Below are 24,630 nucleotides of genomic sequence, written 5' to 3'. Positions count from 1 at the left end.
AACCGGTTTCGGGTTTGCCTTTGCGCCTCTTCCGGCTCGGCACTAGTTCGGCTCGGCACTGCATGGGGACGGCAGCGTTAGCATGGGCACTAGTGCGAACCGAACTCGGCGTTCCCGAAGTCACCTCCTGTGCTGAGGTACTGTCTCAGTAGGCGCTTCCACCTGCAGAGGTTCCTCCTTGTTCCGCTCCCCCCCCCCCCGGCAAGGCGTGAGACACACAGAGTGACACACACACACGATCTGAAAAGCACGGCACTCACGCATGGGAGTCTGAGATCACAGTCGGATCAAGGTCGGAAGCTCGGAACAGGTCACAGTCTTACCCTCCTTATCCCCCCCCCCCCCCAAAACGCGAAGCGCCGGCCGACTTCTCACGCCACCGGAAACGCCCGCGCAACGCTCCTGTACCACTCCTCGTGCAACAACGCCGCATTCTGCAGCGATCCGATGCCGCGCGGCGCGGCGGCCAGCTGCATGTGGAGCGACAGCGCGAGGTCGTCCTGCAGGAAACCGCCGACGCTGAGCCCCTCCTCGAGGTTGAGCGTCGCGTGCGCCCAGTGCGGCGGCACGTAGAGGACGTCGCCTGCTTCCTGCACGCAGAACCGCGCCCCTTCCTCCGCCGCGGCGCCGCCCGCTCCGCCCCCGGGCCCCCCGCCGGCGTGGCCCCGCCGCCGCCACGCCTGCAGCCACTCCGAGTCGAGCGGGTGCTGCTTTGCCGGCGCGAAGGACGCGCGCGCCGGCGGGAGCAGCGCCCACAGCTTCCTCCCCCACCGCAGCCCGTTCCAGACGGCGCCATGGTGGTGAAGAGGCAGACCGCTGCCGTTGGGGCCGATGAAGAGGTCGATGCCCGCGCCTAGTGGATCCGCCACGCCGCGCGCGTCAGAGCCACGCCCCGGGCGACCGAGGAGGCGGCAGAGCTGTCCGCCTCCGGCGAGCCGGCTGCCCGACTGCAGCTTTGGGTGCGCCACCGCCCGCGGCCAGCCGCCGCGCGACGCGTGCGCGAAAGCGGCGCGCGCAGCGTCTGGGTCCACGGGGCGGTTGAAGGCGAGCGGCCGGCGCGGCGGCTTGCGCGCGCCGGCTGTACCTCGGAAGCGGTCGAGGTAGCGGCGAAGCCTCGTGGCGTTGCCTCGCAGTAGCAGCTGCGGCTGCCACAGGACGTCTCCAAACAGCTCCAGGAACTCGTCCCGCTCCTCTGAGCCGTCGGCGCGGGCGCCGGCCGCCTGGAGCAGCCATGCCGTACGGGTAAGGACCCACCTCTCGAGGCGCCCGCCAAGCGCGACTTGAGCGGCGCGGAGCTATCCCTGCGCAGGCGATCTCGGGGCTATCTCGTGTGATCTCGTCCTTCATGGCCATCTCACCGCCATCGCACCCCCCTCCCCCCTTCTCTCGGCTCCTCCCGTGCTTTAAGAGCGCACCGTGCGCACCTCTGTGCCCCCACCAGGCGGTGAGGCGAGCGCACCGCGGAGAGCGACCGGCCTCCCCGCGCGCGCATACCGCCGCAGAAACGCGTCCGCGTCGAGGGCAGCCGCCGCAACCTCGTCAAAGTCGCACCCGCCCGCCTCGGTGGCCAGCGCGGGCGGAGGCGGGCGGGGCGGAGGCGGGCGGGGCGGCCGCGCCGGAGGCGGCGTCGCCGCACCAGAGGCGGAGCCACCCCCCTTCTCTGACTGCTCCTTGGCGCGTGCCCGCAGCCACGACAGGGCCTCGAGCTGGCCTGCTGCCTCGGCGTGGTCGCCGGCGTCGCGTCCCTCGCCGTCGGTCGCGCGCAGCGCCGCGGAGGCGCCGCCGCCCGAGCCGCCGCCTCCGCGTGCGGCAGCGGCGTCGAGCAGCCGGCGCAGCACCTTTGGAGTCAGAGGGGGCCACAGGGCAATCGTCGACGTGCTGGCGTGTCGCCACACCGCCCCAAGGTCGTCCCTGCGCCACCCGGCGATCACTACCCCACCGCCGCCGGGCGGGCAGACGCGCCCACAACCCGCTCTCCCTCTCTTCCCGCGGTGTCTACTTCTTCACCTTGGCCGGCGCTCCTCCGGCTGCGGCGAGTGCCAGAGGTGCGACGCCGCGCGCATCCGTCGCCTAAACCAACACCGAAGTCGGGGGTGGGGCACGGTCCTCATGCGTTGCATTCACTACCACCGCGTGGATACACGGGCTACGAATACTTTGGAAGCAGCGGAATGCAGCAGAGTGCAGCAGAACGCAGCGGAATACGTGTCCGCCCGAGCCCTCGTTGGAGACTAGAGCGCGTCTTCCGCTTCTAGGGTCCGCCGCCGTCGGGTCTGCTCCGCCTGCGAGCAAGGCGTCGATCGTCGCGAGCTGAGCGTCGGCGAGCTCGGCTGTCAGGTTGCCTAGAAGGTTCCCAGAAGGTTCTTGGAAGGCTCCAGAGTTGCGCATGGCGAGCTCGGCTGTCAGGTTGCCTAGAAGGTTCCCAGAAGGTTCCTGGAAGGCTCCAGAGTTGCGCATGGCGAGCTCGGCTGTCAGGTTGCCGAGCGTCTGCGGCGGCGCGAAGTTGAGGCGCGACCGCGAGCGGGTTTGGAGCCAGGTTCCAAAGGGCTGCGGCGTGAAGAGGTAGACGAGGGCGTGGAGCCGCTCCGAGCCGTGGCAGGCGTAGTGCAGAGGCGTGCGGCCTGCCTGCGTTTAGGAAGGGCGAAGGCGTGGCGCACCTCTCCACACGCACAGAGCGGTGGGGCGGGGGCCAGGCTACTCTCCTCTCGTCTCCACATCCGCAGACAGGCAGGAGCCCCGCACGGCACACACTGGTTTGCCTTTCGGGCGGGTGTCGGCCTCTACGGATGGCGGCTTCTACCGGCGTGTCTACCGCCCGGCATGGAGTGTCCTGTCCTCCCCACACCTCCCCACACCTCCCCACACCTCCCCACCTGTCCCCACCTCTGCCCACCCCCCCCCACACCTCCCCACACCTCCCGACACCTCCCCACACCTCCCCACATCTCCCCACCTCTCCCCGCATCTCCCCACCTCTCCCCGCATCTCCCCACCTCTCCCCGCATCTCCCCACCTCTCCCCACCCCTCCCCACCTCTCCCCACCCCTCCCCACCTCTCCCCACCCCTCCCCACCTCTCCCCACCCCTCCCCACCCCTCCCCACCCCTCCCCACCCCTCCCCACCCCTCCCCACATCTCCCCGTGGAGTGTCCTGTCCAGTGTAATTCCTCACACTGCACGGCGGGCGGGGACACCTGGTCCAGCGCCTCGGCCACGAGATATGGGGAGATGTGGGGAGATGTGGGGAGGTAGTGGGGACACCTGGTCCAGCGCCTCTGCCACGCGCGGGTCGGCGAGCATCATCGCCGCGAGCGCCTGGGCGAAAAGAGGAGGGGAGGACGCCTCTCGGCTGTATTCTCTCGGCTGTATTCTCTCGGCTGTATTCTCTCGGCTGTATTCTCTCGGCTGTATCTCGGCTGGGTCTCGGCGGGATCTCGGCTGTATCTCGGCGGGATCTCGCCTCCTCCTCCAGCAAGAAAGCGGCCACATGCGCGGCTGTCACGCCCCCAGCGTCGGGCGGGTCGCCCCAGTGCAGCCGCGCGAGCCTGCCGTGCGCGCGAGATTACGCGAGGTTACCCGAGGTTGCCCGAGAGTACCCGAGATACGCGAGATTACGCGAGATTACGCGAGGTTACGCGAGATTGCGCGAGATTGCGCGAGCCTGCCGTGCGCGCGAGCAGCCAGCGCCGCCCGCTCCGCCAGCGCCGCCCGCTCCGCTCCTCTCCCTTCCCCTCTCCCCTCCTCGCCGCGCCGCGTGGCCGCTGCAAGAGCCGCCGCCAGCGCCGCCGCGTCTGGCCGCCGGCGCAAGGCGCGGTACCCGACTCCAAACGCGCAGAGCAGCTTGAGGACGAGCGTGTCGGAGCGCGCTGCAGACACGAGCAGCAGCGCGCTCGCCGCGCCGCCACCCTCTGGCGCTGGCTGCGGCGGCGGGCCGCGGGGAGGGGGGTGCGAGGCCGCCTCGCTGTCGCACGTGTCGGCCTCCCTGCGTGGCGGCGCAGCCCCGAGCAGCGCCGCCGCCTCGCCCTTGCCCGCCAGCAGCGCGTCGCCGCCCTCCTCCCGCAGCGCCTTGGGGGACGAGATTACGCGAGATTACCCGAGAGTACCCGAGATTACCCGAGATTCTCTCCTCCCGCAGCGCCTTGGGGGACGTGACACTGGACGTGTCACGGACGCGTCGCGGACGCGTCGCGGGCGTGCCTCACCGGCCGCCTCCCTCCTCCTCCCCCTTTCACCCCCCGCGCAGCTGCCCCGGCGCAGCTGCTGAGCGCTGTCAGAGCGGTGTTTCGACACCGATCTCGTTCAAAGGAACGCTGGTCCACATCTTGACTTACTGGGCACGCGTCACGGGTAAGTCCAGCCTGCGCGAGCGGCTCGCCCTCCTGGTCGAGAAGGTACTGGAGCGCCGCCGGCCAGCCTGGCACTTCGCCGCCGTCGGAGACGCCGAGCCTGCCACGCTCGCGGCTGCGAGATGTAGCCGAGATGTAGCCGAGATATAGCCGAGATGTAGCCGAGATACAGCCGAGATGTAGCTGAGATATAGCCGAGCCTGCCACACTCGCGGCTGCACGACGGCGTGCTCCGGCGCCAGCTGCCGACGGCGGCGTCACATAGCTGCCGCGTGGTCGCGACGCGCCGCTCGGTGTGGCCAAGGTAGCCGAGCGAGGCGAGGTGCTCGCAGAGCGCCGCCCGCGCCTCCATCGCGAGCTCCTCCGCCTCTGCCGCCGTCGCGCATCGCCTCGCCATCGCCGTGGCGAGCTGCAGCTCAAAGCGGGCAATCGAGCACACGGCGCAGGAGAGCAGCGGCTCGCCGAGCGCATCCTCGTCATCGTCGGCAGCCTCACTGGTCCTCTCCGCCGCTTGCCGTGCGCGAGAGAGCGGACTGGCCGAAGGCAGCACGCCGACCGCGCCGAAGGCCAGGAGAGCGACAGAGTCAGAGGTGCGGTGGTCAAGGAACTGCCTCTGCCTGAACAGCCTCCGCCACTTGCCGCGATCGATGGGCGTGCCTGCGGTGGAGCAGCGTGGCGGCGGCATCGCAACGAGCGCCGACTTCCTTTGGCCGACTTCCAAGCTGTCGTCGATTCCAACTTTTTGGATGGTATGGCAGGGCATCTGGCCGAGTCAACCCGAGAGAAGCGTGCTGGCGCGAGAGCCCACCCAGGCAGGCGGCCTCGGCAATTATCGAGACCGAACATCTACCGCACTGTATACACAGCCGTTCGCCCCCTCAGCGCGCGATCTCGGACGATCTCGCGCTATTTATTTTCCACTAGATTTCGGACCATTCGGAATTTCGGGCATTCGGAGCCGCGCCGCGCCCCCCCCCCCCCCCCCCACTGTCCCGGAGACCCGGAGAGTTTTCATATCGCAGTCTCTCCCTCTCCCTCTCCCTCTCCCTCTCCCTCTCCCTCTCCCTCTCCCTCTCCCTCTCCCTCTCCCTGGTTTGGCGCTCAGCTCGGGAATCGGACCGTGACCTCAACAACCGAGCACGTGCCCCCCTCACCAAGCTCGAGCACCTCCTTCCGCCCCGTCGGCTGCAAGTAGGTGAGCGGCGGGAATAGCACCTCGCGCTCGCCGGGGAAGGCGGAGAGGAAGGCGATGTCGGCGCCGCGGTCCATGAAGGAGGAGGTGCGCAGCTTGAGAAGCAGGCTCGATGCGCTCGCAGAGTACTTGAGCGCGACCACGATGTCGGTCGTCGTCGACATGCAAGCGAGCTCGGAGCCGCCTTGCCGCTCAAAGTCAGTGGTGACGCACATGTCCCGCATGCCGCGAAAAAGGTCGGCCGGCTCGTGCGCGCCGACACAGCCGGCGCCAACCGCGCGCAGCTTCTTGATGCCATCCGAGAGCTTGAGCATGGTCACGGGGAAGGGGTGCGCCGCCTCGCGGTTTCTGTCGCGCAGCGGGTTGTTGAGCGACTGGTACGCAGCGGTCGTGTATAGGCGGGTTGCAAGGATATGGCCCGCATCGAGGCCAGCGGCACGGGCGCTCGGATGGGATACAAAGTCGTCAAAGGTCTCGCCAACCCTCCCTTCGTCCATCTTGCCGTTGGGCCACTGGCGAGCGGTCGACCCCGCAGGCCGGTTCAAGACATAGTCGAGGCACCACTTGTCGTCGTCGGTGCCGTGCCGCATGAACTCCACACGGATTGCCTCGACGGGATCAACCATCTTGGCCGCCGTCTCCGCCTCACTGACGCCAAGTAGCTGGTGGAGACCGAGCGCCGCCTGCACAGGCTCCCCGGTAATCATTTGCTTGATTGTGCCGTCAAACTTGCCGTAGCCCCCCACCGCGTCCCGTCGCAAATCGCCCCCGAGGATCGCCAAAGCCTCCTTGAATGCGTCGTGCAGCGATGTTCGGCGTTCGGGCCACGAGCTGCCAGGACTGGGCAACGGCACCGCGGACATTCCGGGTTTCAGCTTTGCAACACCTATCTGAGCACGCCTGCGCCTTCGCTTGTAGTAGCAAACGCCTCCACCGAGCGCCGCAACGCCGATGATTCCAGGTACCAGCGGTGTCACAACTCTGACGGCTAAAGATCCTCCGCCCTCGGATTCCTCCGCGAACGGCGGCAGTGGTGGAGTGGGAGCGGCACCCGGAGGGTAGGGCAGGGACTGCGGCGGCGATGGTGGAGCCGGCGGCAAAGGAGGCGAAGGCGGGATGGGTGTTACAGACGTGGCAGCCGTTGGGGCCGATGTCCCACAGACGTAGGCTCTCGAGTTCGCAGTGCCAGACTTGTCGTTCCACTTGCCAGCACTTGAGTGCCCGAAGCCATACACTTCGACTGCATCCTCGTTAGTGCCCCACGCGCCGTTCGGCTCACGGGAGGCCCAGTTGCGGTAGGAGCAAGTTGACCCACCAGCCCATACCCACGTTCCTTCGGTCCCTTTGTCGTTCAGGCCGATCCAGACAGCTGCGGAGCCACTGAGTGCGGCCACTGCATCGGAGTCTGCTTGTGAGCAGATGGTGGCCAAGTGCGTACCGCGTGTGACGCAGTCGGCCTCGGCGTCTTGCCATGACTTCGGGTCCGGGTGATACGTGAATGGCACGGCAGCAGGCGTTGGTGCTCGTGCTATTGGCGTGGCAGATGTATACCCCAGCCGTGGCGATGCCAGCGACGGTTCCGATGCGGTTCCCTCCGAGAGAGCAGGGAGGAGCGCGAATAGTAGTAGCGGAGGTGCCGGCCGAGCGCGCGCGGTGCAAGGTAGCGAGACGTGCTCCATGATCGTGGGCGATGCTGTCTCGAACAGCGACTGTCGGCAAATCCGCTGGCCAGCCGCCCTCGACCCAACCATTCGGATCGAGGAAAAGTTCGTTCGGAAGAATTTTACGTTCGGAAGAAACAAGAATGGTCTCATTGATGGTCGGGCTTTTAAATACCACGGCGAGGCGGTGCGTTTGAACGGCCTTTTCAAAGGTGTGAAAAACGTGCACGTATAGAGGCGTTGACAAAGTTGTTTGGTATTGCTAAAAAATCTCTCTCTCTTGACAAAGCGGGCTAGGGGCCTAGACACACCTCTCCTTAAAATCCCTGTGTGGTGGCGGCGTGCCGTCCTCCCATCCCTCCCTTGGGTTGTCTGTTTTCTTTCTTTCTTTAGGGGCCTAGAGCCTCGCGCTCCTTTCATTCATGCTCATCTGCCCACTCGCCACGCGATGCCTCGCTGACACGCTAGCTGGCTAGGCCCCTACGTAGGCTAGGGCCGGGACATTTTTCTCTTCTAAAAATGCTCCGCGCTCAAGCCTCTCGCCACTCTCCAATCCGCCCGCGCAGCGCGTGGTTTGGGGTGAGGAAGCTATGCTCGAGCGCCTCGCCCGTCATCGGGCTCGTCGACTTGGTGGCGAGCCAGCGCTCGATCTGCTTCCGCTCGTAGGAATGGCCGTCCGCCGCCATCACTGGGTCGTGGCACACCAACGCAAGAGCTTATGCTCTGGCGAGATGTGAGGCGCATGCGCCCAGGAGGGGAGGGCGCATGCGTAACGACGCTGCTAGAGATGCCTTTCGGGGCCCAGAGATAAAACTTCTGATGCCATGCGTGACCCAGTGTGCAATCTTTACCGGTATGGGAGTTTTTGGCTAATCAAACCCAAGGCCTGCACTAATCAAAAAGTGGTACGGGATACCAGTTGCCTCACGGAAATCAAAGCGAGTCGGAGTGCCTTCTTGGTGGCAAAACCGGCAAAATCGGCAAAATACCGGGTATTTTGCGGGTATACCTGGAAAAACCCGGGTATACCCGGGTAATACCCGCACTTTTGCATGGTTTCGCCCCCGGGACCACACCGACAGCCGCTACAACTACTGAAAACCCCGCATACCACTTTCGCATACCACTATACCATACCACTCCAAAACTAATCAAAATATCGCCAAATACCAGTCTCATACCGGTAAAGATTGCACACTGGCGTGACCTAGTAGTGTCCCCAGGGAGAGGGGGGACGACACTGCTCTGGCGGCGTGCACCTCGATCCTGCACCGTGTTTGTTATGACCCCCCCCCAATGAACACACCAGTGAGGGAGGGCGAGACGATCGGAGGGGTCCCGTACCATGCGGAATCGACCCTATCAAGTGCTCAAGTGCTCAAGTGTCCCCAGCTATGGGCGTGTCCACGTTGGAGCCAGGTGTGGTGTGGGCGCGAGAATAGCTCCGCCGTACATGGAGGCAACCGATGCGAGTCGACTGGTGTGTGTCGTCGTGGTTTTATCAAGCAAGAATACTCACTCACTCACTCACACCGAGAGGCGTGCTGGCGCGATGCCCCGAGTTCATTTTATAAGAGACATTCGTCGGGGGCACAGGACGCGGCACAAACGGGGCCAAACGCAAAGCTACGAGACTGCGTCAGTGTTATTGCTCGCCCGCACACGTCCGTGTCCCGAATCCACCCCTTCGTTGTTCGCGCGGCGATGGCCCGCAAGCGCGCCCGCACCGGCGGCGGCGAGGACGGGGACGTGCCCGTGCCGGTCGCGGATGGCTTCGAGGCGCCCATCTTTGGCGCGCGCGTCGTCGGACAGGTCACCACGCTCACGCTTGAGGGCGTGGACGGCCTATCGCTCGGTGAGGTTGGCGTCGCGAGCGATCACGCGGGCGCCTGGTACGTCGCGACGAAGGACTCTCTGCTGCACGTCTCGGCGGCCGGGCGCGTGCGCCGCGTGGCAGCCTTGCCGGCAAGTGACGAATTCTACACCGTTGCTGCCAGCCCCAACGGGAGCGCGGTGTTTGTGGCGGACTTCAGCAACCACGAGATCCGGCGGGTGGAGGTTGCGACTGGTGCTGTGACGACGCTCGCGGGCAGCGGCGAGGAAGGCGCCGCTGATGGCGTGGGCGACGCGGCGGAGTTTGACAGCCCCTACGGAGTCGCCCTCAGCTCCGACGCGAGTGCACTGTTTGTGGCGGACTCCAGCAACCACAAGATCCGGCGGGTGGAGGTGGCGACTGGCGCTGTGACCACGCTCGCGGGCAGCGGCGAAAGTGGCGACGCGGATGGCGTGGGCGACGCGGCGCAGTTCTGCAGCCCACTTGGCCTCGCCATCAGCCCCGATGGTAGTGCGCTGTTTGTGGCGGACTACAGCAACAACAAGATCCGGCGGGTGGAGGTGGCGACTGGCGCTGTGACCACGCTTGCGGGCAGCGGCGAGGATGGCGGCGCCGATGGCGTGGGCGACGCGGCGCAGTTCTGCTACCCACATGGCATCTCCATCAGCCCGGACGGCGGCGCGCTGTTTGTGGCGGACGTCGACAACCACAAGATCCGGCGGGTGGAGGTGGCGACGGGAGAGGTGACCACGCTCGCGGGCAGCGGCACCAGGGGCAGCACTGATGGCGTGGGCGACGCGTCGGAGCTCAACGGACCAGTCGAAGTCGCCCTCAGCCCGGACGGCAGCACGCTATTGGTCGGTTCCAACGGTGGCCTCCGCCAGGTCTGCGTGGCGGCGCCTCCTCCGCCTCCCTCCTTTGCCCCGATCGTCGTTCCGCCTTCGACCCTTGGAGCTGACTTCGCAAAGACGCGGGGCGACGCCTCCCTCCCGCAGGGCATGGTCACCTTCCTGGTCGGCGACGACCGGGAGCGCATCGAGCACGTGAGCAAGAACGTGCTATGCGCCCGGTCCCCGGTCTTTCGGACCATGTTTGGCATCGGCATGAAGGAGCGCGACGCCGCCGAGGTCACGGTGTCCCACACCGACCTCGCCAGCTTCACCGCCCTCGTGGACTACCTCCTCTCCGACAAGTTCGACCTCGGCGAGGAGGAGGGCAGGGCGCAGCGCGCGCTCGACCTGCGGGAGCTGGCGCAGATGTACCAGGTGCCGCGCCTCGAGCTGCTCTGCGCGCAGGCGCTGCAGGAGAGCGTCGCGCCGGCGACCGCCGTGCCGCTGCTCGAGGCGGCGCACACGCTGGGCGACGGGCGGCTCCTCGCGCAGTGCCGCCGCTTCGTGGCCGACCACGCCGCCGAGGTGCGGGCGAGCGGCGGCGTGGAGCAGCTGCGCGACTTTGGCGTGGCCAAGGGGCTGCTCGGCGACGCGCTCGACCAGGTGGTGGAGCTCAAGGGCGCGATGCACGCGCTCCGCGTCGCGGAGAGCTGAGAAACCGTAGCGATCAGGGTATGACACAGGGGTCGGCACACATCCGTCACATGCCACGCAACCCACATATGCAGGGATGATGTCACAGCCGCACGGCCGCCCCGCACGGTGCTGAGATGTGAATAAAGTCTCTTGAATAAAGTCTCTTGTGAATAAAGCCTCGCACCTCTAAAACAACACACGGTAGAGTGTTGCGTCACGCACACGACCACCCCGACTGGGCGCGCCGGGGCGGCCGCACCGGCCGCGCCGGCCTCGCCGGCCGCACGAGCGGGACCGGCTCCGGAGCGCCTCCTCGAGCCCCAGCGGCACGACCGCAGCAACGCCCGGCGTCGGCGAGCTCTTGCACCTCCGGAGGGCGAGGCCGAGCAGCGGCCCGCGCGCCGCCTCCGCCTCCGCCTGCTCGTCTAGCTCCCTCTCGAAGGTGCTGCTCCGGCTGAGTGCGTCGAGCGAGGCCGCGACACCCGCCTCCGCAGCAGCCTCCTCGCCCATCACCTCCGCCGCCGCCGCCTGCTCGCACGCGGCGGCGGCGGCGAGGCCGCTGGCGGAGAGCTCGCACGCCACCCGGTCCACCCAGTCCTTGTGCGAGGCGTACAGCGCGGCGTAGCGCGGCTCGGCGTCGTCGACGTCGAGCCAGGTCACGTTGTGCGCGTCGTCGCCCGCGCGGAGCGGCAGCTGGACGGCGAGGTCGGCCGTGCAGTGGAAGTGGAACGCCGTCGTCTCCATCCACGCGTTGTCCGTGTTGCGCGGGTCGTCGACGTAGCCGCGGTACACCACCTCGCCGTGGCAAACAGCTCGTCGACGGCCGCGTTGAAGGCGGCGCGCTCGGCGTCGGAGGCCATGTTGCCCGCCTCCTCGGCGAACTCGCGCCGCACCGTCACCGACACAACCTCGCCCGCGTCCACCATCCCGCCCGGCAGCGCCCAGACGCCCGTGTCGCCGCGCTGGATGGCGACAATCTGCAGCTTCCGCTTGTCGCCGGGCTTCCAGCGCGTCACGATCGGGTCGGCGGCCCGGTTGGGCCCCCACTTGCCGAGCATGCCCCGCCCGCACACGCCGGTGCGGCCGCGCGGGTTGACTGGCCGCTGGTCCGCGTCGAAGAAGAGGGGGCCCTCGCACGAGAGGCGGTGCTTGAGCTCCGCGAGGTTCGGCCGCGGGCTGTCGGCCCAGCCGTTCGGGTTGGCGTCGCTCCGCTCGGCCGCGAGCACCGAGGGGGCCACGAAGGGCACCGGCGAGTACTCTGGCCAGGGCACCTTCCAGCTCACCTTTGCGTCCTCGACCGGGAAGCGCGGCGGGTACTTCGGGTTCTGCTGGGACCGCGCGTGCACGTGCGCCGTGGCGTGCGGCGGCGGCGGCGGCGGCGGCGGCGTGCGGCGGCGGCGGCGGCGGCGCAAGCTTCTGTTAAGGCGCCGCCTTGGCTTGGTCCGGGCACTCCATCCGCGTCAACTCATCGCAGCGGACGAGCAGTGCGCTCGCCACGTCAATCTCGAGGAGTGCAATCGCCCGCTCGCCACGTCAATCTCGAGGACTGCAATCCCGCGCTGGCAAACAGAGCCAGACCGGAGGCGGAGTGTGAAGTGTGGACCGACGTCACAGTGATGCGGCCGTCGTGTGGCGCACAGCCGCGAGAATGCGATGCGAGGCGGAGCCACGACCCGTGATCGCTGGGCCAGGAGCGTCGCCTCGAAGTCAGATCGGTTGAGGCTGCGCCCATCAGAGTCAAGAACGAAATCGAACGCGAAGAAGTCTCGGACGCCACGCACAGCTTTGGAGAGCGAGTCGCCCTCGAAGACGAGAGAGAAGACGCGGCGGACGAAGTTGACGGGGTGTTCATTGGCCTGCATTCTTGCGAGCCGCAGCGGCGTCAGGCATCTCTTCGGTGGATTTCTTTCCGATTTCGAAGGGAATAGCCTTTCTGTTTTGCTTTTCACGCCCCCCCCCCCTGCCAGAACTTGGTTACGAAATTCTTTCACCAAAGTTTTTTCAATGAACTCGGGGGCACAGGACTTTCAACAGAATTGGCCTTTAAGGTGGCAGTCCGGGTTCTGTGAAGAGGGTCGCTCGTCGAATGCGAGCCAGTTCGCTCGCGACGCCGACGCCGACGCCGCCGCCGGAACGACCGCGGCGGCCGGTCGAGCGGCCGCCCCGGCCAGCGGCCGTATCGAGCCTGCCCGTCGCGAAGGTGCGGACCTCACGCGCCCCACCGGCCGCCCGCGCCGCCGCGCCCACGTCGCTCTCTCGAAGCCCAGCGCCACGCCGCTACGACTCCCATCGCGACGACTCCCGTGCTCGCTCGTGGCGCAGGCGATCGACTCCTGACACCCATCGAGCGGATGGGCGCGTTCCCGCCGCGACCCGGTACTCTCGAACGACTTTTGAGGGCAAAAGGTGCCGCCCGAGCCCATTCCCGCCGCCCGCCGCCCGAGATCAGCTGCCACCGGCCAGCGCGCGCGCGGAGACCTGCCGCGAGCGCCTCCGTGGCCCTAGCTGGGGTGATTAGCAAGCGCCTCGGCACTTTAGATTCGCCCCTCGGGCTTTTCCGCGCGCGTGATCAGTCTCGCGTTCTCTCCTTTTTCAGGCGCCTGTTTACGGCCTCTGAAGAGCAACCGTCGAGGCGTCGATGCTCGCCTCCACGCCCGCGCCAGACCTCCGCGATTGGGGCGCCTTGTCGACGGGATCAATTGTGATTCCGGGCGTATTTTTCGGCGATTTCATTCGCACGTCGGCGACTCTTAGTCGCTTCTCCGTGCTAGGAGGCCTCTGTATTGTGTTTGTGAGGACTAGATCGAAACTAACATTTCGGCATATGCGAATGAAATCGCCAAAAAATGCGCGTTCACTCACAATTCATGTGTATATGAACGGTGCCGACGGGTTTGGCGAGCAGCGAAGCCGTCCAGGCGCAGCAACGCGACGGTTTCGGAGGCCGACGGCTCCGAAAGAGCCTCCCGTTCGAGGCCGGCGCGGTCACGGTACCTTGGAGGCCACAGACGTCGCCGGAGCGGCACTCCCGGGGCGCCACTCCCTCACCCGGTCAGGGGGGGCCAACCACAGCCCGCCTCACCGTCCGTGGAGCTTCCGTGGTCCGCCGCTTCGGCTTCGATTTTCGACCCTCCCGAGGCTGCTAGAGCAGCCCCGCGGAGCCTCCCGGATGCACCGGCACACCGTCGTCCAGAACGCCGGCGCACGCGCTGCCCAGTGACTGGGCGGGTCGGCCCCGACTAGGGGCGGGCCCAGCCGGGCGGAGAAGACCATCACCACTCGCGGTTCGTCGCACCGTCCGCTCCGGTTTTCGTCTCGAGCGGGTCGTGAGACGGCCGCGAGAGCGAGCACCGCGGTCACAGTGCCGTGGAGGCCACAGACGTCGCCGGAGCGGCACTCCCGGGGCGCCACTCCCTCACCTGGTCAGGGGGGGCCAACCACAGCCCGCCTCACCGTCCGTGGAGCTTCCGTGGTCCGCCGCTCCGGCTTCGATTTTCGACCCTCCCGAGGCTGCTAGAGCAGCCCCGCGGAGCCTCCCGGATGCACCGGCACACCGTCGTCCAGGATGACGGCGCACGCGCTGCCCAGTGACTGGGCGGGTCGGCCCCGACTAGGGGCGGGCCCAGCCGCGCGGAGAAGGCCAGCGAGCTCGAAACACGTCGCCGCGGGCGGCCGTTTCGCAAGCCTGAGCGGGTCGCCAGACACCCGCGAGAGCCAGCAGCTAGAGCGCCGTCGTAGCCGCAGATCGAGTCGAGGAGCTTGATGTCCACGGTAGCAGTTGTGGAGAGTGGTGGCACGGTGCGTGTAGACGCGTCGATTGAGGGCTCCCTTTCGAAACGCGACGGGTACGGCATGACAACTGCCAGTACAGTTTTACGCCGGCCAGCGTGAGAGCACAACAGGGAGCCGGCGACCCGTACGCTTTGCGCGTGGCGACTGGTGGCTGTCTGGAGCTCGTGTGAGCTGGTCCGACGCTTGGCCGAGCCGAGAGGACCAGCGAGCGACCACGTTGGCGATGAAGCTTGGCGGCCGGCGCCTCGTCGCCAGACGTCACAGCGGCGTGGACGTAGGAGTGTGCGGCGACGGTTACCGGCAAATCCGGCCCAGTGTGGCCGGCAGCTGCCTAGCGCTGGCCTGTGGCCGGCGCCGTGGTGGCGGAGAAGGCGTCTCGCCGCCGTGGCGGCGGTCGGCAGGTGCGAGCGTGATGCCATCTTGCCGGACGACACCCGTCTCGCAAAACCCGGACTGCCGGCTTAAGAATTCTTTCAAGCACATTTATGTTGCTGGCTCTGATCACCAGCGCGGCGAGCCTCGCCGAGCCTCCCTCCGCCCCCGCGCTTTCGGAGGGGCCCTCGCTGCGCGCACGGGTGAGCGCTCGCCCGCGCCTCAAGGTCTTGAAGCGGCTACAGGCGAAGGGCAACCGGCTCTTGCTCGGCGGGAGCTGCGGTGCGAGAGAGAGAGAGAAGCGAAGAGAGAGAGAGAGCGTGCGTGTGCATGAGCACGCGTGCAGACGCGGCCGACGGCGCTCCGCCCGCACACCGCGCAGACTCGGCCGGCCGCTGCAGCTTCGAGGCCAAGTGCGCCGAGCCTCTCCTTGGCGGCACCATCGCGCTGAGCGGACGCTCGCTGCGGTGGAGCCGGCTGTGGCTGCTGCCTGGCCTGGCCGACGCGGCGACGCGCGTGGAGGTGTGCTCGGCCGTCGACCTCCGCACGGGCAAGCCCGACGCGGAGCTACGGTGAGCCACACACCGCACGCGCGTGCGTACACACACACACACACACAGCGAGAGAGCGACGAGAGCGACAACGACCAGAGGAGAGGGAGAGAAGAGCGAGAGAGCACAGCTTCCGCCCGGTTCGCCCGCCGCCCTGTGCCGACCGCCGCTCGCATCCCCTCCCTCCCGCCTGCGCAGGCTGGGCCTCCGTCGCGCCTTCAGCAGGCGCGGCTCTAGGACTGTGCTAGCACTGCGGCACTCGCACCTCGCGCACGCCACAGCCACGCACATGCACATGTCATGCACATGCACATGTGCATGTGCATGCAACATGTTCCCTCGCGCACGCCACAGCCACGCACATGCACATGCACATGTCGCAGGCGCGGCCTCAGCCTGGTGCACGCGGTCCCGCTCTCCCTCCCGCTGGGCGGCGAGCAGGCGAGACTGCGCGAGACTGCGTGAGATTGCGCGAGACGGCACGAGGTTGCCAGAGGTTGCCAGAGAGGAGATCGCCCGAGAGCACCCGAGAGCATAGCACCGAGAGAGCCCCGCGGCGAGCGGGCGGGCGGCGGAGGGACGGGCGCCGGCGCGCCGCGAACACCGTCTCGGAGCCTCGCCTGTAGGAGGGAGGAGGGAGGAGCCCGCCGCTCAGACTCGAGGCGCGCGCCCCTCCTGTGTATTGAGAAACGACTTCTGATTAACTAGTTCATCACAGGCTCGAGGCGCGCGGGACGCGGGCGGCGCGTGCAAGTGCCGGCGCCAAAGCCGCGCCCGTCTCACACCCGAACTTCGCTGCGGGCAGGTCGGCGCGACGCTAGACGTGCCGGCTGAGGTCACGCTCAGCGCGCGCGACCCGCGCGCCGCGCTGCGGTCCGCGCGCTTCTCCGTGGACATCGATCGCGCCGACTTGTGCGTCGAGTACTAGGGTGCCGCCCAACCGTTGTAGCATGCGTGGCGAGGCGGGGTGCTGCCCCTCTAGGGTCGGGCCGCCCAGCCTCTCGCCCGTCGCCCCCTTCTGGGCCCTCCTGGGAAGTCCTGTGCGCGTATGGTTATCTTCTGTTGGCAGCGCCAGTGGCCGCTTAAACTGCCCCGGGCCGCCGGCCTGCCCAGGGTGCAGGGAGGCAGGGAGGCGGATAAAGCCCCCGCGCCACACACGACTCACGGAGCCGTAGTGAGCGGAGACGAGGAGAGCACCCCGTCCGGCCCGGGAGCGCGCAGGCGCGCGCGAGGTGTCTGGAAAACGCACTTCGTTTTCGTGCACACGTCACCAAGCAAAAATCACTCAGGGCATTCCCGCCAGCGTCTCCGGTACCCCGCCTCACGGCAAGTTCAAGTAGAAATCGAGGTCGGTCTCAAGTTTCTCCGGCCCCGTCTCAAGCTTCTCCGCCACAGCCTCCTTCGGCTTGCTCTGCGGTAAGTACGACCTGAACATGATTGGCTTGCCCGTGCGCCGCGCAACCGGCTCCTGCGAGCGCCGGATGGCCCGCTGGATGCGCTCCTCCGCAGCCTTGGCCGCCTCCGCCTGCTTCACCTTGCGCACCCTCTCCCGTCGCTCCTTCTCCTTTTGGCGCTGCGCCGCCTCCACCTCATCTTGCGGCATCGTGTCGATGGCCGCGAGCAGCTCCTCCAGGCGCGACTCGATGTTGGTCAGCATCTGCAGCGTCCCGAGCGAGTTGTCGCTCTCGGAGAAGATGGCCTTGTACACCTCCGCCACCTTTTGGTTGAGCTCGTGCAAGGTTTGCTCCTGCGTGCCCCCGCCGGCGCCGCTCCTCTCGGCGAGGCCGCGTCGCTTCTCCTCCTCCGCCGCCACTTGGCCCGCCAAGCTGTCGATCTGGCCCTGTAGGCCAGCCGCGTCGTCCACCATCTTGGCCTGCGCGACTTGCAGCTTCACCTTGAGCTCCTCGAGCGCCTGTGGCAGGGCGCGGTGGCATCAAGGGTCGGTGAGTGTGGTTCGGGCCGGGACGCCTTTCCCGCCCGTACCTGGTCGTGGCCGGGCGCTACTAGCAATGCCACGCAAGCGAGGGGGCGTGCACAAACCTCCTCCGTCTCCTGCGAGTTTTGGATCAGGAAGAGGTTGGACTCTTCGAGCGCAGTGAAGCGGTCGAGCAGCTGCTGGGGCTCCTGAAAGTACATTAGCTCCTCCTCCTCCTCCTACGAGGCGGGGAGGCCGACGCGGACCGGTGGGCGCCCTGGCCCAAGCCAGCGGGACCGCCCCGATGGCTCGAACCCGGTTCCCCCCTCCCAGCGCGCCTCCGGCCCCTCCGCGGCCCGCGCCGCTGCCTCGCCCTCCTTCATGTACCGCTGCGTTAGCTGCTCCGCTCGCCCCGCGACGGCCTCGTCACGCTCGGCCGCCTCGGCGGCCCGCTCCTCGTCGCTCTTTTTCCGCGCGCGCCGCTTGCCCGCCGCCTTTCGGTCCGCCTCGACCTTGGCTGCCTGGCGTGCGTGGGGATGGGTCTCGCGACGGAAGCCAAGAGGAGAGGCGGGCTGGGGTGGAGCTTTCGAGGTGGAGGGGAGTCGGGCGAGCGTACCCGCTCCCTGTCGATCTGCTCGGCGGCGTCCACCGCGGCCCGCTCATAGCACATCGCTCTCCGTGCCTCCTCCTTGGCCGCCCACGCGTCCTCTCTGCGCTGACGCTGCGCCTCTTGCTGCTCCTCAAACCACTCCGTCGGCGTCAGCTTGTCCAGGGGGTGGGCGACGCGGTCTCGGGCGGCAGACGGCGCCACGAGGGCGCTCCGGAAGGCTGGAGCGCCGGGGGCCCCAGCCCTCCGGAAACTGGGGCCGCGCCGCTCCGGAAAACGCGGATTTGGGGGGAAAGGAGTTCTGGGAGTTCGAAACGAGAGTGGACCTGTCGGAGTGAGTGTCGGAAGAGTCCTTGCGCGAGGAGATATTGATGACAAACTCGAGGGGCCAAAATACACCGCGAGGAGGGCGGAGTTGCGCCGAGAGGCGGGCGGCCCCTGGGTGGGGGCCACCTCGAACCCCAAGCCAGGGTTTCGAGCGGTGGGTGCCCCGGATTCATCCATCCGTTGGGCCCTGGTACTCGAGTACCTTCATTAGAACTGACATTTGCGCAGCAGCCGCCCCTTCGCCGATTGGACGGCAGTGCGCTGCGCTGTCGCTCTGTCGAGCACGCTCTCGTGCTTCGTTGTGACCCACCCTGTCCCACCCGTGTGATGTGTGATGTGTGAGTGAGTATTCTTGATACGAAACCACGACGACACACACCAGTCGACTCGCATCGGTTGCCTCCATGAACGGCGGAGCTATTCTCGCGCCCACACCACACCTGGCTCCAACGTGGACACGCCCATAGCTGGGGACACTACTAGGATGTGTGATCAGTGTCTACAGACGGAGGGGGAGTTCTGGCTCACGCCAGGCCGCAGCTTCAGCGGAGGACGCACGCGCGTTCGTCGTTCGTCGGCTGATCGCGCCCATGCACACGCGGGTCCATGTCGCAAGACAGGCAGTCGCCACCGCTGCTGCCGCCACTGCCGCCGCGGCCGCCGCCGCCACTGCCGCTGCCTCCGCCTCCGTCGGCGTCCGGGCATCCGGCCACTCGAATGCCCGTCCAGAGCCTCGCACTGCAGCGAGCGGGCCTGGCTGGGACGAGATCTTCATCTCCCCGGCTCGCGCCAGCCAGACGAGCTCCGCGGAGGATGCACTAATCGCAGGCCACTCGGTGGTGCTGCTGCAGCTGGCGAGCCGGAAGGAGTGCTCGTCTCTCCGCCGCGAGGCATCCAGCTTTGCCGCAGATGAGCGGAAGCAGATGAGCGAGAGCAAGCATGCGCTCGACGCTAACCACCCGCACGCGCACCCCGAGGTGATCCGCAGGCCGGCAACGGTGGTTCTCGGGCCCGAGGGCCGGCGGCTGTGCGACCAGCTGCTGCTGCGAGGCCTGAGAAAGTGCGAGGAGCTCCTCCCCGCCGTGGTGCCGGCGCTGCTCGGCGACAGCGCCGCGGGCAGCGAGAGCTGCTTTGATAATCCGAGGCTCACCTTCACCGGCGAATCCCTGGTGGGCAGACGTGTGTGACATACTGCGCATCCTACCATCAAGCCTGACCTCCTTTGTCGACCCTCCCGCCAGGTTGGAGCGCCGACCGGCGAGCCGGCGATCAACGTATACACGGCGGGCGGCTTCTTCACTCCGCACCGCGACCTGCAGAGTCTGACCATCCTGCTGCCCCTCTCTGACGGTGGCGACGCCTTTGCCGGCGGAGGCACCGCATTTTGGGCCGCCGCCACTGCGGACGGCCCACCGGCCTTTGTGTTGACGCCGCCGGCAGGTACGGCGCTCCTCTTCGGAGGCATGGTGATGCACGCGGGGATGCCCGTGGATGCGGGGGAGAGGGTGGTCTTTGTCGCGAGCTTCAGCCCGGCGCCGCCGCTTGTGGCGGCGTGGAAGGCGCTGCGGCGGGCGCTTCCCGCCGGCACCTTTGACTTTTTGAGAGACTGGCCGGAGGACTGGCGCGAGCGTCGCTCGGGCGAGTCGGGGTGAAGGTTTCGCGGGAGAGCTTGGTGAATGGGAGACGGGGCGTTTTCTCACCAAAACGCGCGAGACCACCGACCTCCGACAGAACACAGAAGGAGAATTTCACCACAAAACTTCCTCACAACACTCTCGACTGCTCTGGGGGCACGAGAAACTCCGCGCGGAGGCATCGCGGCAAGGCGGTTCGTACCGGCGAAGTCGCGAACACGGGACGACCAAATGTGACGCGAGCGCGCCCGCGACAAGACGAGACGAGACGAAACGAGAAGAGAAGAAGAGAGAAGTTAAGGTTTTGCCGCGGCCGCGCCGCGAGCTCGCATCTGTTTTGGCGCCGACGAGGCGATCAACCGCGCGCCAGCAGCGAGCGGCGCAGCGCGGCCACTATGCGGTAAAAAGAAAGAATACAGAAAGAAAGAAAGAAAACAGACACGCCAAACGAGGGATGGGACGAGGACAGGGTCCCCACCTGCACGAGCAGGATTTTGGAAGAACGATCAGGGGGACAGGTGGGGCTCTCCTGCTCCTGACAAGGGACACGACAGGCTCGCAGCGCGGTGCGCGGTGGACTCCCACATCCACTGGCGGTCTCATCTCAGTCTAGCGACCTGCCTCCAGCTTGTCGCTGGCAGTCTCTCCTACCACAGGCACACTGACACAGGGGTGGCAGGGGCGGCGGCACGAGTCTCCCACAAAGAAAGAATACAGAAACCGTGGGAGGCGTGTCGGTTTTTCTTTTTCGTATAACCTCCCTCATCCCTCCGACAAGCAGGCGCCAGGCGCCCGCGACAAGCCTTCTCGTGGGCAAAACATGCCGGGGGCATGGACTCAGTGGTTGAGGCAGCGTCGTCAACCAACTGGCTCACCCGCTCGCGAATCGCAACTCCCGTGGAGAAGCACCGCGCCAAGCATGCTGCGGAGCCCACGGCGGCCACTGCTGCAGAGCAATCACGCGGCCGCGGCGTTGGAGGGCCTCTCCGTCCTCTTCGCCCTCCTTCTCTTCGCAGGCATTCTGCTGTACCACATCCCGCTCGCGCTCCGCCGGCGGCGCATGCGGCACCGCGACATCGCAAAGAGACGCGCTCACCTGGAGTCGCTGTGGTGCGGAGAGTGCTCTGCTCGGCGGTTGCGCCGTGCGGTCCGCGCCGACTTTGAGGCGGAGGTGCGCGGTCTGAGTGCCGGCCGTCCGGGTGCTCTCGCCCGGCGGCGGTGCTCTCTGAGCCTCGGGCCAGATGTCTGGCAGCTGATCCTCGAGCAGACGTCCGTCCTCTCCCCTGCCCTCCGGTCGGTCGCCGGCTGCTCAAAGGCGATGGCGGGCCTGGCACAGGACAGGCTGCGCCTCTTCCTGCGCGAGTCTGGCGCGGGCGGTGCGCACTTCGATGAGACGCTGCCGATCGCGCGACCGCTGCCCGCCGCGCTCGCGCCGTTTGTGCGGCTTCACGCGCACGCGGTGCGCTGGACCATGCGCGCGCGCTTCCTGGCCATCGAGACGCTGATCACGCGGCTCGTCCATTGGGGCCGCGGGCTCGACGCGCTGCGGGAGATGCTCGACGAGCCCGACGCGGCCCACCGCCCTAGAAGCAGAATGCGGACTCTTGTACTCCAACCAGCGAGGACACGCACCCAACTGTATTCGGCCGTATTTCGCTGTATTCACTGTCTTTGTACCTCTCGTACTCACACGGTGCTCAGAGCTCTGCACGATACCGTCTTCCCGCGGTTCTCATATTGGCGTCTTCAGCACGCAGGCCCACCGCGCAGCCTTCGAGCAGTGGCTCTGCAACGCGGGCGTGTGCGAGGCCGCGAGGGAGGGCGGCCGCCTCCTCCTTGACGAGTACCTTCCCGACGCGAGCCGCACTGCCGACGCGCACCAGCTCTGGCGGCGAGTCCTCCCTCGGCGTGGACCTGTGAATCGATGACTCATCGGCTACTAGGTGGACGAGCTCTGGCGGCGTGTCCTCCTCGACAGCCCGCCGCCGCCGCCGCAGCAGCAGCAGCAGCAGCAGCAGCAGCAGCAGCAGCAGCAGCAGCAGCTCGCGCGTGCCGGCGGTGGCGCTCGACTCGCCGCGGGTCACAGACGCCGTCCCGGACCCTTCCTGGACCCTTCCTGGACTCTTCTCGGACGCAGATTTGACTCCCTCCCTCTAGGCGCGCCGCTTCGCCGGCGAGTGGCACCGTCCGCTCTCCCAGCCAGCCGCGTCGCTCCCTCTGCCGCAGGGAGAGGCTTCGCTTTGCCAGAGAGGGCGGCGTGGCGTGCGGCGGGGCGCGCGCATCTCGTCTCACCAGCGTATTTGCGGTGATGGTCACTGTGACCACCCTCTCGCTGCCCGACACCAGGCACGCGCATCTCCTCGCGATGTGGGCCAAGGCGGCGGAGGAGGGGAGGCTGGTCTGCGGCGCCGTCGCTCTCCTCGCCGCTTTGCGCCGCGCGCACGCCGCGCCGCCCTTCCAGGGTGAGAGCGAGCCGGGCTCGGAAGGCCGGCCGTGGCTGCGCGTGTACCAGGTGGAAGGAGCCGAGGGGAACCGGGGGGGGGGGGCGGGGGGGAACCAGGGGGAACCCGGGGGGGGGGGGGGCCCGGGAAACCCCCGGGGGACCCCAAAGGCCCAAAGGGGCCCAAAGGGGCCCGGGGGACCCCAAGGGACCCCAGGGGACCCCAAGGGGACCCAGGGGAGCCGAGGGGAGCCGAGGGGAGCCGAGGGGAGCCGAGGGGAGCCGAGGGGAGCCGAGGGGAGCCGAGGGGAGCCGAGGGGAGCCGAGGGGAGCCGAGGGGAGCCGAGGGGAGCCGAGGGGAGCCGAGGGGAGCCGAGGGGAGCCGAGGGGAGCCGAGGGGAGCCGAGGGGAGCCGAGGGGAGCCGAGGGGGAGATGGCACGAGCTGACGTGTCCGTGGTTGCGCGCGTGCCAGGCGTCCGACGCCGACCCTCTCACGCTGTCGTGCGTGCAGTACGCGGCCGTGCTGGTTGCGAGGAGCTTCGACCAGGGCCTGCACAGCCTCCGCATCACCTCCGAAGAGCTGCGAGGCGTGGCTAAAACCCGAACCCGAACCCTAACCCTGACCCGAGCCCGAGCCCTAACCCTAACCTCCGAAGAGCTGCGAGGTGTGGCGGCATCAAGTGTGGGAGATGCGGGGAGATGCGGGGAGATTTCTGATTCGCTCAGCACCCCTGCACAATGCAAACAGGGTGCCCACTGCTACCGGCAGGTATGGCGGCAGAGCACGACGAGCTGCGTTCCGTGGCGCCTGCGATGGGCGGAGTCGTCGCCGTGTTCCACACCGCCGCGCTCTGCCGCGCGCCCCCCGCCACGGAGGCCCCCCAGATGAGCGTCGGCCGGCTGGTCGTGCTGCTGACTCCGTCGGCGATCGTCGGCGCAAAGGCGATGGTCGTTGCTTGCGTCGCCAGCGAGGCGCTCGGCGGCGGCCGCGTCGTTGTCGTCGGCTTGCGCACGGGGGGCGGCGGCGCGGCACTCCCCGCCCGCGGCTCCGATGGCGGCGGCGGCGGCGCGTTCGTGCGGTGAGTGCGGCGGGAGGGGCGGACTGTGGACGACCCTCTTGATGACGCGTCTGAGGCGGCTGACCTTAGGTGCGTGCGGCCAGAGGAGGTGAGCCTCACGCGGTACATCATCAAGACGGTCGACGAGCCGTCGCCGCAGCCGCCGCCCTCTCCGGGGGCGCACGGCATCGGAGGCCGGCCGGCGGAGGAGGAGGAGGGGCTGCACTTCCGGGAGTCGTATGCTCGTGCTCGGTACGTGTTGTGGGGGGAGGTGGCGGCGAGGCCGCCGAGCAGCCGGCCCCTCTCTGAGTGGGTGGAGGAGGAGGGGGCGGCGTTTGGGCGGACCAACGCGTGGGCGAGGCCCACCGCCCTCTAGAAGCGGAATGCGGACCTGCGGACTCCAGCCGGCGCTCGAGAGGCCACGCATGCAGCCGACTCCGACCCAGCCGCATCCTCCGCCGTATCCGGCCGCATTCAGCCGTATCCGGCCGATTCTCCGCCGTCTCTCTCCGTTGCAGCCGTAGCTTGTGTCCACGCGGTGCTCGCACGAGGCCGCCTCCCCCCCCCCCCCCTCTGGCGTACTCACACCACACTCACCCCACAGGCTCCTCGCGTGGCAAGCCGCCGGGGCGTGGGAGGCTACCCTCGAGACCGACGCCACTGGCGCCGAGCGCTCCGCGCTGCTCAGCGAGGGAACGCACTACCTGTCGGGCAGCTGCTCTGCCGCCGGCTCCGAGCGGCTTGGGGGCGGGGCGGCTCGGTGCCCGCCGGACGTCGCTCTCTCCCCATGTCTCCCCATCTCTCCCCAGGTCTCCCCAGGTCTCCCCAGGTCTCCCCAGGTCTCCCCAGGTCTCCCCAGGTCTCCCCATATGTCTCCTCTCCCCAGGTCTGCCCATGTCTCCCCATGTCTCCCCATATGTCTCCTCTCCCCAGGTCTGCCCAGGTCTGCCCATGTCTCCCCAGGTGCCCGCCGGACATCGCTCGCTTCGAGGCGGAGGTGGAGGTGCTGGCGGCGCGGCTTCTGAGGCTGGTGCAGCCGACGAGACGCGATCCGGGCAGCGGCGCGTCCAAGTGCCTAGAGGAGACGACGTGTGCAGGACACGTCCATGACATGTCCGAGACATGTCCTCGCACAGAGTCCAAGTTTCTAGAGGAGATGACCGACGCGCGGCGCTGGCTCTGCTGCGGCTGGACCGAGTACCTGCAGGGGCGCTGGAGGCGGGAGCGGCAGGCGGCCTGCCGGGGGGCGGGAGCGCCGCGGTATGTTGGGCCGCTTTCAGAGCCAACGACCTCCGAGTCCAGTCACTCTAGGCGATTGTCGATGGAGGTGTCACCGAGGTTCGCTGGCCAGTGCGCTCGCCGGGGCGGGTGGGC

General features: G+C 67.7%; 7 protein-coding genes across 7 annotated transcripts; 3 read left to right on the top strand and 4 right to left on the bottom strand.

Moving 5' to 3' along the window:
- Positions 1-6,511: 6,511 nt before the first annotated feature.
- On the bottom strand, positions 6,512-7,289 carry EMIHUDRAFT_208375 (hypothetical protein; the record flags this gene model as incomplete). Its single annotated transcript, XM_005772869.1, has 3 exons — positions 6,512-6,526; positions 6,702-7,130; positions 7,209-7,289. 3 exons carry the CDS (start codon positions 7,287-7,289, stop codon positions 6,512-6,514), a joined length of 525 nt encoding a protein of 174 aa, XP_005772926.1.
- A 440-nt stretch (positions 7,290-7,729) lies between these two features.
- On the bottom strand, positions 7,730-8,253 carry EMIHUDRAFT_208374 (hypothetical protein; the record flags this gene model as incomplete). Its single annotated transcript, XM_005772868.1, has 2 exons — positions 7,730-7,887; positions 8,229-8,253. The coding sequence occupies 2 exons, from the start codon at positions 8,251-8,253 to the stop codon at positions 7,730-7,732; spliced, it is 183 nt and encodes a 60-aa protein (XP_005772925.1).
- Positions 8,254-8,903: 650 nt separating this feature from the next.
- On the top strand, positions 8,904-10,577 carry EMIHUDRAFT_208373 (hypothetical protein; the record flags this gene model as incomplete). Its single annotated transcript, XM_005772867.1, has 1 exon — positions 8,904-10,577. One exon carries the CDS (start codon positions 8,904-8,906, stop codon positions 10,575-10,577), a length of 1,674 nt encoding a protein of 557 aa, XP_005772924.1.
- An 82-nt stretch (positions 10,578-10,659) lies between these two features.
- On the bottom strand, positions 10,660-12,421 carry EMIHUDRAFT_208372 (hypothetical protein; the record flags this gene model as incomplete). Its single annotated transcript, XM_005772866.1, has 4 exons — positions 10,660-10,708; positions 10,855-11,354; positions 11,381-11,884; positions 12,233-12,421. The coding sequence occupies 4 exons, from the start codon at positions 12,419-12,421 to the stop codon at positions 10,660-10,662; spliced, it is 1,242 nt and encodes a 413-aa protein (XP_005772923.1).
- A 2,415-nt stretch (positions 12,422-14,836) lies between these two features.
- EMIHUDRAFT_208370 (hypothetical protein) lies at positions 14,837-16,202 on the top strand (the record flags this gene model as incomplete). Its single annotated transcript, XM_005772865.1, has 5 exons — positions 14,837-15,005; positions 15,106-15,295; positions 15,658-15,735; positions 15,993-16,027; positions 16,096-16,202. 5 exons carry the CDS (start codon positions 14,837-14,839, stop codon positions 16,200-16,202), a joined length of 579 nt encoding a protein of 192 aa, XP_005772922.1.
- Positions 16,203-16,595: 393 nt separating this feature from the next.
- EMIHUDRAFT_101844 (hypothetical protein) lies at positions 16,596-17,859 on the bottom strand (the record flags this gene model as incomplete). Its single annotated transcript, XM_005772864.1, has 3 exons — positions 16,596-17,186; positions 17,315-17,428; positions 17,806-17,859. 3 exons carry the CDS (start codon positions 17,857-17,859, stop codon positions 16,596-16,598), a joined length of 759 nt encoding a protein of 252 aa, XP_005772921.1.
- A 2,677-nt stretch (positions 17,860-20,536) lies between these two features.
- Positions 20,537-24,567, top strand: EMIHUDRAFT_450952 (hypothetical protein; the record flags this gene model as incomplete). Its single annotated transcript, XM_005772863.1, has 11 exons — positions 20,537-21,363; positions 21,515-21,631; positions 21,701-21,836; positions 21,984-22,029; positions 22,104-22,269; positions 22,671-22,785; positions 22,968-23,277; positions 23,347-23,616; positions 23,861-24,016; positions 24,220-24,327; positions 24,408-24,567. Exons 1-11 carry the CDS (start codon positions 20,578-20,580, stop codon positions 24,565-24,567), a joined length of 2,370 nt encoding a protein of 789 aa, XP_005772920.1. The 5' UTR covers positions 20,537-20,577.
- Positions 24,568-24,630: the final 63 nt, after the last annotated feature.

The sequence above is a fragment of the Emiliania huxleyi genome (assembly GCF_000372725.1).
Source record: "Emiliania huxleyi CCMP1516 unplaced genomic scaffold EMIHUscaffold_35, whole genome shotgun sequence".
Taxonomy (NCBI): domain Eukaryota; phylum Haptophyta; order Isochrysidales; family Noelaerhabdaceae; genus Emiliania; species Emiliania huxleyi.
Note: the sequence above shows the minus strand (reverse complement) of the source record. Positions and strands in the feature narration are given on the sequence as shown.